This window comes from Chiloscyllium plagiosum, unplaced genomic scaffold (genome assembly GCF_037043375.1).
Source record: "Chiloscyllium plagiosum isolate Xiang-an unplaced genomic scaffold, Cpla_swu_hap1 HiC_scaffold_10, whole genome shotgun sequence".
In the NCBI taxonomy this organism is placed as follows: Eukaryota; Metazoa; Chordata; class Chondrichthyes; order Orectolobiformes; family Hemiscylliidae; genus Chiloscyllium; species Chiloscyllium plagiosum.
The window spans coordinates 69,785,193-69,800,081 of record NW_028270148.1 but is presented as its reverse complement, the minus strand read 5'-3'; the positions used below and the strand labels follow the sequence as shown (position 1 = coordinate 69,800,081).

The window sequence follows — 14,889 nt, the reverse complement described above, 5'->3', positions numbered from 1 at the left end:
TGCCCCGACACCATTTTGTTTAACGTACCAGTTTCAAGCAAGCTAAAATGTATCCTAAAATGTACCATTCTTACAATGAATACTCACACCAACTGGTCCACACAGGATCTGAATGCACAGCAGCGGACTCCATCTGGACCAGTTGCTTTCTGTGGGTTCACTCTCGTGAAGACCAATCTGACATCTGCAGCAGTGACTGAGGGAACGGGTGCATCCAAGGCTGTTGGAGCAGGTGACATCGTTTCACTGACCACCTGTTCGAACCGAGCATAAAATGCATTCAGTACATCAGAGAGATGTATTTTTGTTCTGTTCTGCTTCATTTTGTAGCCTGTTATGTCATGTAGGCTTTGCCATTCTTGGTAGGTGTCCATGTGGTTAGTGTGAGTCTCTAACTTAGTTTGCCTCTTGAGATCTCTAATGGCCTTACTGAGGTCATATTTGGATTTTCTGTAAATGTCAGCGTTGTCTGACTTTGACATTGCACTCCTGTTCTTCAGTAGGCTCTGGATTTCCCAGTTCATCCATGGTTTCTAGTTGGGGAACTAATGGATTGACTTCTTTGGCTCACAGTCCTTTACATGCTTGCTAATGAAGTCCATGATGAGCATTAATGAATGGATAGCTAAGTAGATGTAGTTAAGTATGAGTGGGCATCAGAGAGCATGAGTGAGTGGATAGAGAAGAGAGGGCATAAGTGAATGTGTGGGGAGGAGGTTATTTGGGAACAGGGTTCATTGTGGGGAGATTAGCTGCTTACAGTGGTGGGACGAGAAGTGTTTCACCAAGTCTTCTGACATCAGAGTTGGGGGAGGGGTGAAATCTACATGAGTGTGTCTAATAACAGTGTCCTGTTGTATTTTAAAATTAGATTTTCATATGCATTATCATCTATGATATGTTAACTTATAACGTATCATGATGCTGCTTTATTGCTATTTTGTTTTCATAGAATCCCTACAGTGTGAAAGCAGGCCATTCAGGCCATCAAGTCCTCATTGAGCCGCTGAAGAGCAGCCCACCCAAACTGACTGATCCACTTATCCCTATAACCCTACATTCTCCATGACATCCACCTAGCCTGCATATGATTCTTTGTCACAAGAGATTCAGAATATTTCATCTTTAACCACTAATTTAAGGCCTTTTTTGTCTGGATGCACTCACGTCTGGAGTCAGAATTTTTAATCTGGTTTCCACAGATCACATTCCACTTGTATTGCACAAGTATTTTTTATTCCAAATATTACTGTAACTGAACTGTTAACAATAAATCCACACTCTGCACATTGACACTCCTCATTTGGGTAGTATACTAGAAATCAGGACCTATTCTTCTCTGAGTCATCATAAAAGTTAAAGATATTAATAAGTATATAGAATTCCCCCAGTTCACTTATCTTAGACCTGGATTACAGAAAGCACAGATCAAGCTTCTAAACTTAACAAAAATTGCTATTTATTGCAAGTAATTAGAATTTAGCTATTAATAAACAATTATGAACCTTTGGCATATAACTCTACTAATGAAAACTCTAATTCCCCTAAAAACCCCTCTTCTCGCTCTCAAACACACTCTATCTATAACTCCAGCTCTTGTGTGTGTGCGCGTGTAAGACTCAGTAGTTCTTGTTCACAAGGTTGCTGAGATGACTCTTGTAACTCTTGGGCTGGTCAAAACATTGCTTCCCGGTCTTCCTTCTCTGAAGGTTTCACTAATTTGCACTGGGAACCAGTTCATACTTATAAAATTTCTCTTACTTATAATTAAAAGTTACAGCTTACAGCAATGGCAGAAGAAGAAAACTATTTTCTTCAGGCTTAAAATAGATTTTACGACAGAGAGAACTCCTGAGTTGGTGGAGGTCTGGAGATGTCTCCTAATCTTGTTCACATCCCAGGCTGCGATGCCAGAAGGCTTTTGTCACCAATGACTGGTCATAGACTAATCAGTTTTTTGTTGTCAATCAAAGCTGTATTTGCACACAGTCCTTAAGCTCCAGGTCCTCTGCAAACCACACCTTTCCTACTGTAGCTGTATCAGCAGTGTTTACAGTGAGTGTCAGGTTACCTGCTTTCAAAAGGTGCAGCAATCCTCTATCAATCCTTGCTTTTTTAAAACTGTTCTTTTCTAATGTCAGTCCACAATTTAAGATAGAAAAATAAGACAGTCTTTACATGCTTCAGCCTTTAAGGAAAATGAAATGCCATTTCAAAAACTAAATTTTGTTGCAAATTATGCAAACAGCAAAGAAGACTTGTGTCCATTCATTCTTCCTCCTCATTTATGCAACCTTTTATAAACTTAGTGTTTCTTAAATCTTTAACTTATTCCAAAATTTTACATTTGGGGCAATGCATCTGCAATGCCATTTTTTTTCCAACAATGTGAAGCAATTTTCAAAATTTTTATATTAAGCAGTCGCAAATTTTTATATTAAGCATAAGACTTAAATTTTTATATTAAGCATAAGATTGCATTCTGAATGGCCACCTGTTCTGAATTTCAAGCTCTTGAATTAAAATTGATGAATCCTGTTCTGTGAAAATTGACTTTTCCTTGTTATCATGTCAGACATTGACTTCAAAATATTGAAGTACCAACCAAAGACCGTTCCATTTTGGTTGAGTACTTCTTCAAGTAACCCCTTGATCTCTTAGTATTGTTATGGCGTTGCATGTTTACATTGAAGAAAAAGGGGTTGTCTTTCCTTTAGACAAAACTCCTTCAAATTTGTCATCTAACTCCAAGTACTACTTCTGCACTTACAGCAATGTATATCTCTGGTCCTTTAGTTGTAGTTAAAACTGCATTCTGATCTGTGAGTCTTTCCTTTTGAGTTTCCTCTTCAATTTCCTTATGAAAACCAATAAACCCCATGGCTTTCTCTGGAACATCTTTATTTTTGATTTCTGCCTGTACCCTCAGTGCTGTTTCTTCAGATACGTTGAGAAATGTTGGCATATTCCCAGTTATCCATTCTGTACCTAAGCTACTTGCTTTCCTTTCACTCTCCCATTTTTTAGCACTGCTGAATCTTTGGTGTGATGATAAAAAGATTAAATGTTGTAGATTAACTTGTAATTATTAGCTATTGTTGCTGTTTGTCCACTACTTGCAATCCTTTGGTCCCCAACATGAGTTCTTATTGCAGAAAGTAGTGCGTTTTTTAAATTCCTCAAGCAGAATAAGAATGTCTATTAATTGTTACTTTGCTTATTTCCTCCTCCTCACAATCACTACTTAGCTGTTTGATTATTTAGTACATTTAGAATGTTATTATGTCTTCTACCACAAAGACTGATGCAAAGTATTAGATTATTTCCCTGGCCCTTGTTCCCTAAGGTGTCTGTGTTCACAGTTGCCTATCTTTTCCTTTCTACATATTTAACTAAACTCCTACTGTCCATTTTTATGCTACCAACTAGTTTATCCTCATATTTTATTTTAATCCTTTTTTACTTTTTGGTCATATTTTATTGGCTTTTAAAACTTTCACAATACTGATTTGCCACGAGTCTTTATATGCTTTTTTTTCTTGATTTGGTACTATCCTCAACCTTTCTGGTTAAACATGGTCAGTTTATCCTCTTCCTGACTGAGATATATCTTTGCTGTGAGTCACAAACTTTTTTTTTTAAAGTCTGCCATTGTCCGACTATCTATTCTGCTAAACTCCTTTCCCACTCCACTCCAGCTAACTCTGCCCTCATTTCTGTGTAAATACCATTATTTAAGTTCAACACTGTTAAATCCCAGTGTTATGATCACTGTTCCCCAGGAGATATTTTATTCTGAGATCATTTATTAAATCTACCTCATTACACATTACCCAATCCAAAATAGCCTAATCTCTGGTTAATCCAGATCACATTATTTTAGGAAATTATCCAAATACACTCATTACTATCTCTCCAATTTGATGATCCCAATATGATTGAGAATTAAAGTCACCCATGATTAATATACTGCCTTTTTTATGTACTCTCATTATCTCCTAATGTATTCTTTGTTCAATAGAAGAGCGGTTTAGGGGATTATCAGTGTCTTCTTCCTCTTATTATCTCTTGCCTTCGCTCATGTGGATTCTGCATCATCTAATCCAGGATCATTTCATGCTAATGTACTTATCCCATTTCTTTCTAACAAAGCTTTCCCTCCACCCTTCCCTTCATGTCTGTTCTATTAGAAAGGTCACATAGTCTTGAATATTTAGTTCCCAGCTTCGATCTGTTCGTAACCTTGTTTTTTTAATTGGCTATTAATCATACACATTAGACTTAATTTAATTGATTCTCAATACTGTATGCATTTAAGTAAAGTGCCACATTTTGTTGGCTTTTTTTTATTTGGATCCCCCTTGTCCCTGTTTGCTGCTTTGTTAATGCATGTCTACTCTGTCCCTTCCTATCCTACACTGGGTATGATTTTCAAAATAGTTGCTGTGCAATGCCGACATGTTCTTTTGCTTTGCAAAGCCCCCAGCCCTTCACACACATGCACGGTCGACCACCATCACCCTCCAGGCGCCCAACCCCACCCCCCTCCTCCTCCCACCTCTGCAAAATATTCTAGTTTTCTGAATGATGGGGACCAAATGGACCATCATGGTCCCTTGGTGTTTCCTGTCTCACGGGGAGGACACAGTAGAGCTGACAGCATACTGTATGCTGTCATGGAGCATGCCATAGGAATCCTCAACTTTGACTCTGAACCCCATGATGTGTCATGGCATTAGACCAAACATGGGCAAGGAAACCACCAGCTGATTACCATATGCCATTCCCTCCCTCAGCTGATGAATCAGTACTCATCTATTTTTAACATCCAGGAAATACTGAGGGTATCATGGGCAAAGAATGTACTCTTGGTGGGGGAGTTCAAAGATCTCTACCACAAATGATTCAGTAGCACTATTACTTGCCAAGCTAGTTAAGTTCTAAAGAATATTGATCTGAACCCGGTGTGCAGCAGTGGGTAAGGGAACCAATAAGTGAGAAAAACATACTTGACCTCGTCTTCAGCAATCTGCCTGTGACAGTGTTGGTAAAAGAGAGCGCTGCACAAACCTCATTGGAGACAAAAGTTCCATCTTCACATCGAGAATATCCTTCATCATGTTATCACCATGATAAGTGGAACAGATTTCGAACAGGTCTAGCACTTTCATTAGGCGCTGTAGGCCATCAGCAGTAGCTGAATTGCAGCCCAACACTATCTGAAATCTCGTGGCCCTGCATATTCCCCACTCTACTGTGACCATTAAACCAAGGGATCAACCCTGATTCAATGAAGAATGCAGGAAGCATACCTGGTCGAGCTACAAAACAGGACTGCTTGGCGTGTCAAACACCATTAGCAGCAAGTGATGAGCACAGCTAAGCTAATAATATCCAGACTTGGGCTGACAAGGGGCAAGTAACATTCATGCCACGCAAATGCCAGGCAATGACCTTTTGCAATAACAGAATCTAACCATCACTGAGTCCACCACTATCAACATTCTGGGTTGGGACCATTATCCAGAAATGAACCTGGATCAGCCATATGAATGCTCTGGTTAATACAGCAGTTCAAAAGCTCAGCATGTATAGTTCTGGTCACCCTTGTGTAGGAAGGATAATGTAAAATTGGAAAAGGTGCAGCAGAAAAGCTTTACAAGGATTTTACCGGGACTGGAGGGCTTAAGGAAAGGCTGGATAAGCTTGGGACTACTTTCACTGGAGCTTGGGAATTTAAGGGGTGACCTTATAGAGATTTATAAAATCATGAGTGGTATAGGTAAGGTGTATAGCAAAGGTTTTTTTTTTCCCCTCTGGTGAGGAAGTTCAAAACTAGAGGGCATTATTTTAACGTGAGAAGGGAAAATTTAAAAGGAACCTCAGGAGCAACTTTTTCACACAGTGGATAGTTCATATATGGAATGAACTGCCAGAGGAAGTGGTAGATGCAAGTACAGGTACAACACTTAAAAGACATGGACAGGTACATGAAAAGGAAAAATTTAGAAAATATGGGCCAAATGCAGGCAAATGAGATGGGTTTTGATTGAGAACCTTTGTCAGCATGGACAAATTGGACTAGGGTCTATTTCTGTGCTCTATGATTACGACTCTATCACTCAATAACTCAACATACAGGTAATAGAGTTCTGCCCAAATGAGAAAACTGTTGCTTCATATACCTGACACCATATGAAGTTTCTGTACCTGGCAACCTTCATTCATTCCTCGAGTTTGAGATAAGTATTGATGCTTTGTCCTTACTCTGAGGTTTAAAAGAAGTAATACCTGGAAATAAATGTGCCAGTTATTCTGGCCCTCCAATTTAATGTGTATGACCTGAGTAGGACCAGTATATATTATTTGTCAGTACTACTGGTTTTACCTTCTAGTGGCATGCCTTTAAATCATTGTTGCATTGTAAGCTGTCCCAAGACAGGCAAAGCATTTAAGGGGAGGAAGGCAAGATGTGGCTTAGGGGAATGGAGAGCCCAAATAGCGAAAGTGTTTTTTCTATAGTTAAGGGCCATACTAAAGTACAAATGGGAGAATTGAAGGCTGTGGTTGAGGGTCATGTTAAAGTGCAAGGTGCTAATTGAAGGGAGGATCAGTAGGGCAGTGGTGGGACACAACCAGTTCACAAATTGGTCATCGACTGTCAAGGAATGGACTGGTGGACCTCTGTGTGTTCTGCTTTGGGGAAATTGGGGCTATAGCTGGAAAGGGAAGAACACAGGAGAGAGGTGACTGTCCAGATGTGGTTCTTTCTGCAAGAAGCTCACATACAAGGATGTGACTAGTAGGAGGATGGGAGTTGGACAGCATAAGATTTCATGGGATGTGGAATGATCAAAAAATGTAATAGGCATGTGGTGCCCATCATGAGATGATAAGGGGGCAGGAGTAACATTGGGACCTGCTTTGTGCTGGTCTTCTTTTGGGGTGCTGGTTATAGAAATTAGTTATCATGTGGAGGGGATCAGCTAAAACAGGGAGTTTGCAAGATCACAAAGCCATCAAGAATTATAAGGCACTTTGGGAGGTAAAGAATGTGGGGAACTTGCTGAGTCACAGAAGAGAATTGAAAATATTAGTTGAAATAGAAAACAAGATCTCACATCTGAAAGAATTCACAAATGTCCTTCAGTTTGAACAAGGCCATCTACACTCAGTATGGGAGAATGATTTTATTTTGGGTGAGAGGAGTTGAATTTGAGTATTTCTGGCTGATTGAAGGACATGAGACCAGTGGTGGAGAATCATGATCAACTGGGTTCCACCAAATAACCAGCCTTACTCCAGGATTCATGGCATCACATTCCAACAAGATCCCCTGAAACCATGTGGAGACATAGTACATTTTAGGTAGATTACCATCATGTGATGTCTCCAGTATGGGTGCAGACATGGGGAAAGAGAGGTATGTTTGAACTATTAAGTGCTCCACCAATAGCAAGCTCTGAAATCCTGGCTGGAAGTTCATCTAAGGGAAAGAATGGGGGAGAGTTGGAAGATAGGAGCTGAGAGATTGCTGATAGCTCGACGTGCCAAGGCAAGATCAGCAGATTCTTCAAGGAATATGACTGTTGTGCATGGGAAGCTTCACTGGTGTACTGTGAATACCCAGCTCTGTATCCACGCACACAAATGTATGGTCACAAGGAGCTGTCCTATGAAGCGGCATAGGATGGAGCTTTTCATGGTATGCGTGATGGTTGGAGAGGAGAACACATGGAGGCATTACTAGGTATTTCCTCGCAATCAAGTGCATATGGAGGAGGCTTGCAGCACAAACCTGCAAGAGAAGGATACTGTATTTGTCAAATTAGTGATTTTACAGATCTCTTGAAACTGAGAACACTGACACAAGTCAGCACTGCTATTCTTCTGGTCATTTTGCAGAAGATGAGGAACCGGTGGTGTAGTATGTGGGAGCAGCAGTGGCTGCCATCATCTGTGGTCTAGCATGAAGGACAAAAGTGGCCATGTTGATGACAAAGAGTACTAGACAGAAACCCCATTTATGGCTTCAGTCCAACTATCTGCAGCTGGCAAAGAGGCAATACAAAGCTACCTAAGGATGTCTCGAGATATTGTTTCCTACATTTGCCAGCAATTGGATGACCACACAAGAACTTGGGCTCTATCCTAAGGTGGCTGTCTTGAAAATAACATCGAACATCAACTTTCACGGAGCCACAGGGAATCTCGGTGAAATTTCACAGCAGCCACTTGAGTGTATTCCAGAGGTGACTGATGCTGTCTTTGTTAAAGTTCACAAGTTTATGCAGTTCCCCTCAAATGCAGGAGTCAGGCAGCCAGGTCAGTCAGCTTCACTGCCAAAGCAAATTACTCACATGCAGGATGCAATTGATGGTTCCCACACATCCATCAGAGCACCCTATCAATAACCAGTTGCCTATCTCAATAGGGAAGGGTTCTACTTAATGTGCAGATCATTTGTGACCATACCAACCAAAATCTCCAAGGAACTCCTAGATCCTGGAGTGCTTAGAAGTGCCTGAATCTTTTAATGTCCTTCATCTCAGACCATGCTGGCTGCTAGGCAGTGAGGGCTACTTCCTCAGGACCTGGCAGATGCATAGTTCCCTATATGGACAATGTGTGGCATTGCCTGTGCACACAAGGACAGCAGATTGCAATCTTCCTCACTGGTTTTTTGTAAGATTCCTGTCTCTACATTGGCACAGGAATGGTCATGGACGTCCCCTGCCAGCATTGCTGCCTGCTGTTCAAATGGAGTTCGGATGCAAACATCCAGCACCCCTCTGCTTGTCTGGGCCCTCTCCCTCCTATCGTGGCCCATCATCTCCTGAAAACAGAAAGAAAACTCCTGCTTTTGATGGCAATGGCTGCATGAACTCTTGATTAGGTTACTTAGCCAGGTCCTGAGCTCTTCCCAATAATGATTAGGAGTTGTACTGCTAATATTGAATATTGGCAGTATAGTGTTGAATATTGGCAGTATGAGGTTACTGTCATCTTCAGTCAACATCATCCGTGTAATATTTGCAGGTGATCACCTTATGATATGCCTCTGCAGTTGCACAGCTACACTGATGCATCTATTAGTGATAGCTTGCAGTGAATGGTGCCATTTACTCATGCAGGATTCATCCTGTTCCTGCACATGATTCAGGTTCTCTTGGTGAGGATCATCCACGCTGACATACATTGTGACCTCAGTCCAGCCCACCCGCATCTAAATGTGAAAACTTCCTGCTGCTATCTCTGGCAAGGACAGCCTGGAACAAAACTTGCAGCAAAGTGTCGCTGAACCTCACAACCAGTTTCTGTCTATTCTGCAACGTCTCCGAGTGGTGGGACTGACTAGTTCAGGCTCCAGTGATGCTGCAAGCTTGCAGTGGGTGAAGGGTTATCTGGTTGTCTTTTAGTATGGCATCTGAACCTTCGACCCCAGAGAGTCCCACAAAGGTGAGAACTTCCTGGTCACCTGACTCATATGTTTCAATTTTCACAACATCTCTCATACGTGTACCGAGCTGAAACATTTGTGATCAAGTGAGAAAATCCATTCCGAGGTCAGAAGTGTTGACCTCAACATGCCTGATGCCAAATTTAATTCCACCAAATGTTTTCATTGCACAATTGACAGACATGAAAAAGAAAAAGATGAATGGATTCAACTGTTGAACTGAATGTGGGATGGAGGTTGACTGCATTCTGTAGATGGAAACTAAGATTCTGTGCTCTGTCAAAAGCTGACTAAAAAGAATGAGGTTGCTGGATGGGTCAAAAAGGCTTTTGTTATGAAGAAGGAACAGATTGGAAAGAGGAGGAGTGGTAGGTAATCCAGGTATTTGAAAACAGAGACAAAGAAGCTTCAACTCCAGAATGAGTTGAGAAAAAACTAGATACTTTGGAATGGGCTTGGACTGTGCCTTATTGTTGTTAGTATTTTATGTAGAATTGCATATTGTTTAATCCTGCTTAAAGCCTTTGAATATATCCTGACTCATCATAGGTGTTCAGGAACAAGATTCAAAGTTGAATAGTTTGCTGAAAACTGTGCTGATACTAATGAATTAGTTGAAACCTTTCGAAGTGATGGATAATTTGGCTTTACAGCAAACTTGTAAGCTCAGAGTGTACAACTAGAAGTTCAGTAAGCCTTGAGGTTTGAAGGTTGAGTCTGATAATAATCTTTCATTGTCATTATGTGAAAATGAACAGATTTCCAATGAAGAGAAGTAAACTTTCTGAATTCAAAATAAATTCAAAGGGGGACATGGGCTGGAAGCAAACACTTTAAAATCCTTGGGGAACTGTGCATGGCATCTATTGTACGTTTTGAGATCCAGGAGAAATGGATCCAACAGATTAGGTGAAATAAAGCATTCACCATATTAATAAGACAGAATTATACACTGAAGGGAAGCTCTTCAATTTGCTCTTTTGAATTTAAGGTTGAGAAAGAAAAGTGAACCAAATATATCAGCTTTCTGTTAAGGAAAGGGAACTAGTGTACTATCAGGAGATAGAAGGCATGAAAAGGAGGGTTCAGGCCTTTAAAGAGATTCCGCCAAGTGATCAGAAGTAGCAGCAATCGAGTTTGCAGGGCCACGGGAGTTCACACTTCTATTCAATTAAATTTTTGTGTAGTTAATTTAACAAAGTTGAGCAGAAATGATGCTTGCTTGATACTTTTTGACAGATCAAGGTGATAAATGTAATTGTTGGAGGAATGGTAGAACCAGGTCAGATGGAAACCTACATTCAACACGTGGTGCAGGTGGCATTGGAGAGCCTGTGGCTGGGTGCAAGAAGTGGAAGGATTTTTTATTTGTTACGATACAATCTAATTGCTTTTAGATCAATTTCTCTATACAGAGATTTTAAACCAAAGCGACTTCTTAGAGATGAGACCTGAGTGACAAAATAAATGTAAATAATTTTCAGTAAAATTGTAAAAGTTAAAATTAGCTTCTGTACTGTTTATTGAATTTTTTATTTCCACCAGTTGGAAGGGCATAATATTTTCTCCAGTCTGAATGCTGATGATTATGAGCAGTTGCTTGAAATCATTCGGAAAGCCATCATTGCAACTGATCTTGCACTATATTTTGGAAACAGGAAGCAGATAAGCGATCTGCTACAGGCAGGAGCATTGGATATCAACAATCAAACTCACAGGTAAATGTTTTATGTATTTAAACTGAAGTTAAATATTATTCAATAATTATGATAGCTTCAATTATGATAGCTTTCTACCATTGTAGAAATTGTAACAGTTTAATGAACAATTTGAACTCTCCAAAAAAAAATGCAAAACAACTGTGTGTGCTGGAAAACACGAAATTCTGGGAAAAAAACCTTACAAAATCAAAATTAACATTTCGGATCTGGAACCTTTCATTGGAACCAGGAAAATTTAGAAATGTAATAGATTCTAAGTGACTGAAGGCAGGGATGATTAAAAAAAGAGATCAAATGGGACAATCTGCAATATTGGGGGAGGACGTGAGATTAAGTGACTAAAGGTTTGATTCAAGATGGTGCCGATACCAGGTGACTCCTTGCAAGCTCCCTACAGCAGATCTTATTCTAACACATTTCTTATAACCATTCCACACTTTTCTGTCTAAGCACCCTGTGATCTGTATGTTGTTGCTTACTATGATCTGCCTGTACTGCTCATGAACAAAAGCTTCTCACTGCCCAGTTTGTTCTGATATAACGCGATAGTTCCATTCTCGTGCGATCTTACGTTACAAGAAAATCGCACAACAGCTACATGATTTAAACTAATGAGGCCAGAATTACGTTATAGCCAATAGAGGTAAGGAAAGTTCACATTCTACAAATTACAGTCTAAATTCTTCAATCACATTAAGCCAATTTGCGTTGAAGAAACATGCATAATAGCAGAACCAATTGTACTTAGCTACGTGTGACTACAATCAATCAAATCAAATCAAGTTTATTGTCCAAGGCTAAAGATATAGCTGTGATTTCAGTTTCATGATTTTGAAAATCCAACAGCCCTTCTTTGGTTCTCAATACTACAGAACCCTCTAAGAGTGTTAACCAAACACTTCCAATCTGGAAATTTTAATCTAAACTCCTTATACTGAGGTGACCTATTTCTTAACAGTTCTGAATGCTCAGGAGCAACTGTTTTACATATCCAGATTCAACCAAGACTTCTGCAAAATTGCCAAAACTGAAACCCAAAAGCTTTTCCAAGCTATGATGTTTCCCTGAATTAAAACAATCTTTGAGCTTCTAAACTGAAAGTTGAATGTACAAATGTTTATTTGTTCCTAAGAACACTTCCAACATAATTAAAACTCCAGTTCACACCAGGAGCTCTACTGCTTTTTCAGAGAAATCACCACAGCTACAGAAATTCTTACAAGTTATTGACTAGACTCCTTGAGAAATACGGACCGGCAGCCACCTGCAACTAGCTCATATCGAAACTCTAAAATAATTTGTATTAACATAGAGAAATCATACACCTTGCGTCACAATTTTAAGCAGAGATAGAGTAGTAGGTCCTGTAAAATCTTTATCCACAGCAAGCCAAGGAAATAAGAGGGAAATAAATCCACTTTGTTCCTGGCCTGCTGTACTGTTCAAATGCAAAGTAATGGAAATTTGAGAAACATCACTCCATCTTCCAACTGAATACTTTGCAAAATGTCAGCAATTTTCTATTATAACCTTAATTTTTGTTTCATTTTATCTTTGTTTTCTCTTTCCTCTCCTTGGCTTTACTTTCAGACAGCTGTTATACAGGATCTGCTATTCGCATCTTTTCTATTCAAGTAGTCTTTTCTCTTGTTCTATTACCACTCCATTTGGCCTTGCACCATGAAACCTATTGTCATTTGATTCCTTTTGTCTTTTCCTGTCAGAAATCTTCTCTTTTGTTCTCCTTCCTGCTTTGCTCTTTCCATTCACTCAAAACCTATAACATTTCTAACTTTTGAAGTTCGAATGCAAGGTTGCAGATCAGAATAGTTAACTCTGTTTCTCTCTACACAGGTACTCTTAGACCTACTGATCATTTCTGACAGTCCTCTTTTACTTTGAAGTCTTCCTTGTAGTCTACATAAGGAGCTGAGTTTCCAAGGTTCAGAGTCACATGTTCAAATTTAAAAATTGCCCAGTCTTCAGCTGGTTGACATGAGCATTGCCAGTACATATTTTCATGGAGCAGCGAACATCTCGAATCACAATTTTATAGTCTAGAATTTCTTTGTCCTATCAGGTTTAAAGATCAATCCATCCATTTTCTTTCTTGTACCGTTTTGATGGTGTAGTGGTTAGCACATTTGCATGAATTGCTGGTGTCACAGTTGAGAGCTGTTCCTCCATTTGGGGCAACAATGTGACCTACTGATTAGCACAGCTGCCTTAGCGCCAGCGGCGCAGGTTCGATTCCAGCCTTGGGCAACTGTCTGTATGGAGTTTGCACATTCTCCCTCTGTCTGCTGGATGTCTGAGTTTCCGCTCGGTTCTCAGTTTGCCATCATTATCCAAAGATGTACAAGTTAGGTGCATTGGCCATGCTAAAATGTTTTGCAGTGTCCCAAGGTTAGGTGGATTAGCCATGGTAAATAGAGGGGTTACTGGATAGGGTTGAGGGGTGCTGGGTCCAATAAAATGATTTTTGAAAGGTTAGGGCAGGCTCAATGGGACAAATGTCCTTTTTCTGCATTCTGGAATTCTATTTTTCTGGTTCCTTTTTCTCTATGTTTTTAACCCCTTTTCCTTTTTTAAAATCTGTTACTCTAGTACGGATTATGTTACTATCGCTGTTTCTGGTGGTGGGGTATTCCACGTTCTAACAACCTGTACGTAACAAAAAAAGGATTTCCTGCCCCACCCCCCCAACTCCATTCTTTTGGTGTTCATAAATGTATGTTCTCTGCTAAACCTGCTGGCCATTGAAGATAAGCATTCATAAAGTAAATTGTTAAAAAATATTATAATTTTTAAAAAGTTTATGAAATCGTGTAATCTACTTTGTTCTAATTTTTCTATCCTCGAAAGGAAAACCTGCATATGTTCTCATTACACCTGGAGCAAACCCCTGTTCATGGAGTCAAAGAAACTATAGCACTATTGTGGCCATTGAGCCTAATGTGCCTGTTATATATTTCTTGCATTTCCTTTGTTAATGTGAAACACTTTTGTGAGAAGGAATTAAAAACAACTGGGATGATACACAGTGTAGAAAGCTTTTGCTGCTGAATAAATAGGAATTTGCAAAGAATACATTTCTGATGGACAAATACATCAAAATTAGGGGTATCAGATATGTAATGCACTGACCATAATCTTCTGGACTGATTCATTTTTCAGTTTTATTTTACTTCTCTTTCAACAGAGACAAGGTGATTGGTTTAATGATGACAGCTTGTGATCTCTGCTCCGTCACCAAGTTATGGCCAGTTTGCAGGGCAACAACTGATGATATTTATGCTGAATTCTGGGGAGAGGTATATGCCTTTTCTAACATTCTTAATAACAGACTTGATAATAGTAAACAACACCCAGACTGAGTCACTGCAGCGATATTCTAAAACAGGTGCAGCTGCAATGTCCTAGTACCCTAGATGTGATCAGTTGTAATCCTACCTGTAACCACAGGTCATTACTGAAAAACCGTAAGCAGCTTTGATTAAGCTACTCAATTAATGAACCTTCACTAGGGCCTACCTTTTTGCACTCTGGTTCTATATACTATGGACAACTCTCAATGGCGAACTAATTTGTATTTGGTACATATATCAAATTGTTTGGTGAATATGACACAACTAATGATTCCACAAAAGGTAGTAGATGTGGCGTTTCAAGAAATTCCTCTAAGGAATACAGTGACAGTGGGATGAG

General features: G+C 39.7%; 1 protein-coding gene across 7 annotated transcripts in view; it reads left to right on the top strand.

Moving 5' to 3' along the window:
• The window catches only part of pde10a (phosphodiesterase 10A), a 488,240-nt gene that overhangs the window by 452,716 nt on the left and 20,635 nt on the right, over positions 1-14,889 (top strand). For all 7 annotated transcript variants that reach the window (XM_087991438.1, XM_087991437.1, XM_087991435.1 and 4 more), the window contains 2 exons: positions 11,006-11,178; positions 14,384-14,495. In XM_087991438.1, the coding sequence (XP_087847564.1) occupies positions 11,006-11,178; positions 14,384-14,495 (285 nt within the window). The remainder of the gene's footprint in view (positions 1-11,005; positions 11,179-14,383; positions 14,496-14,889) is intronic.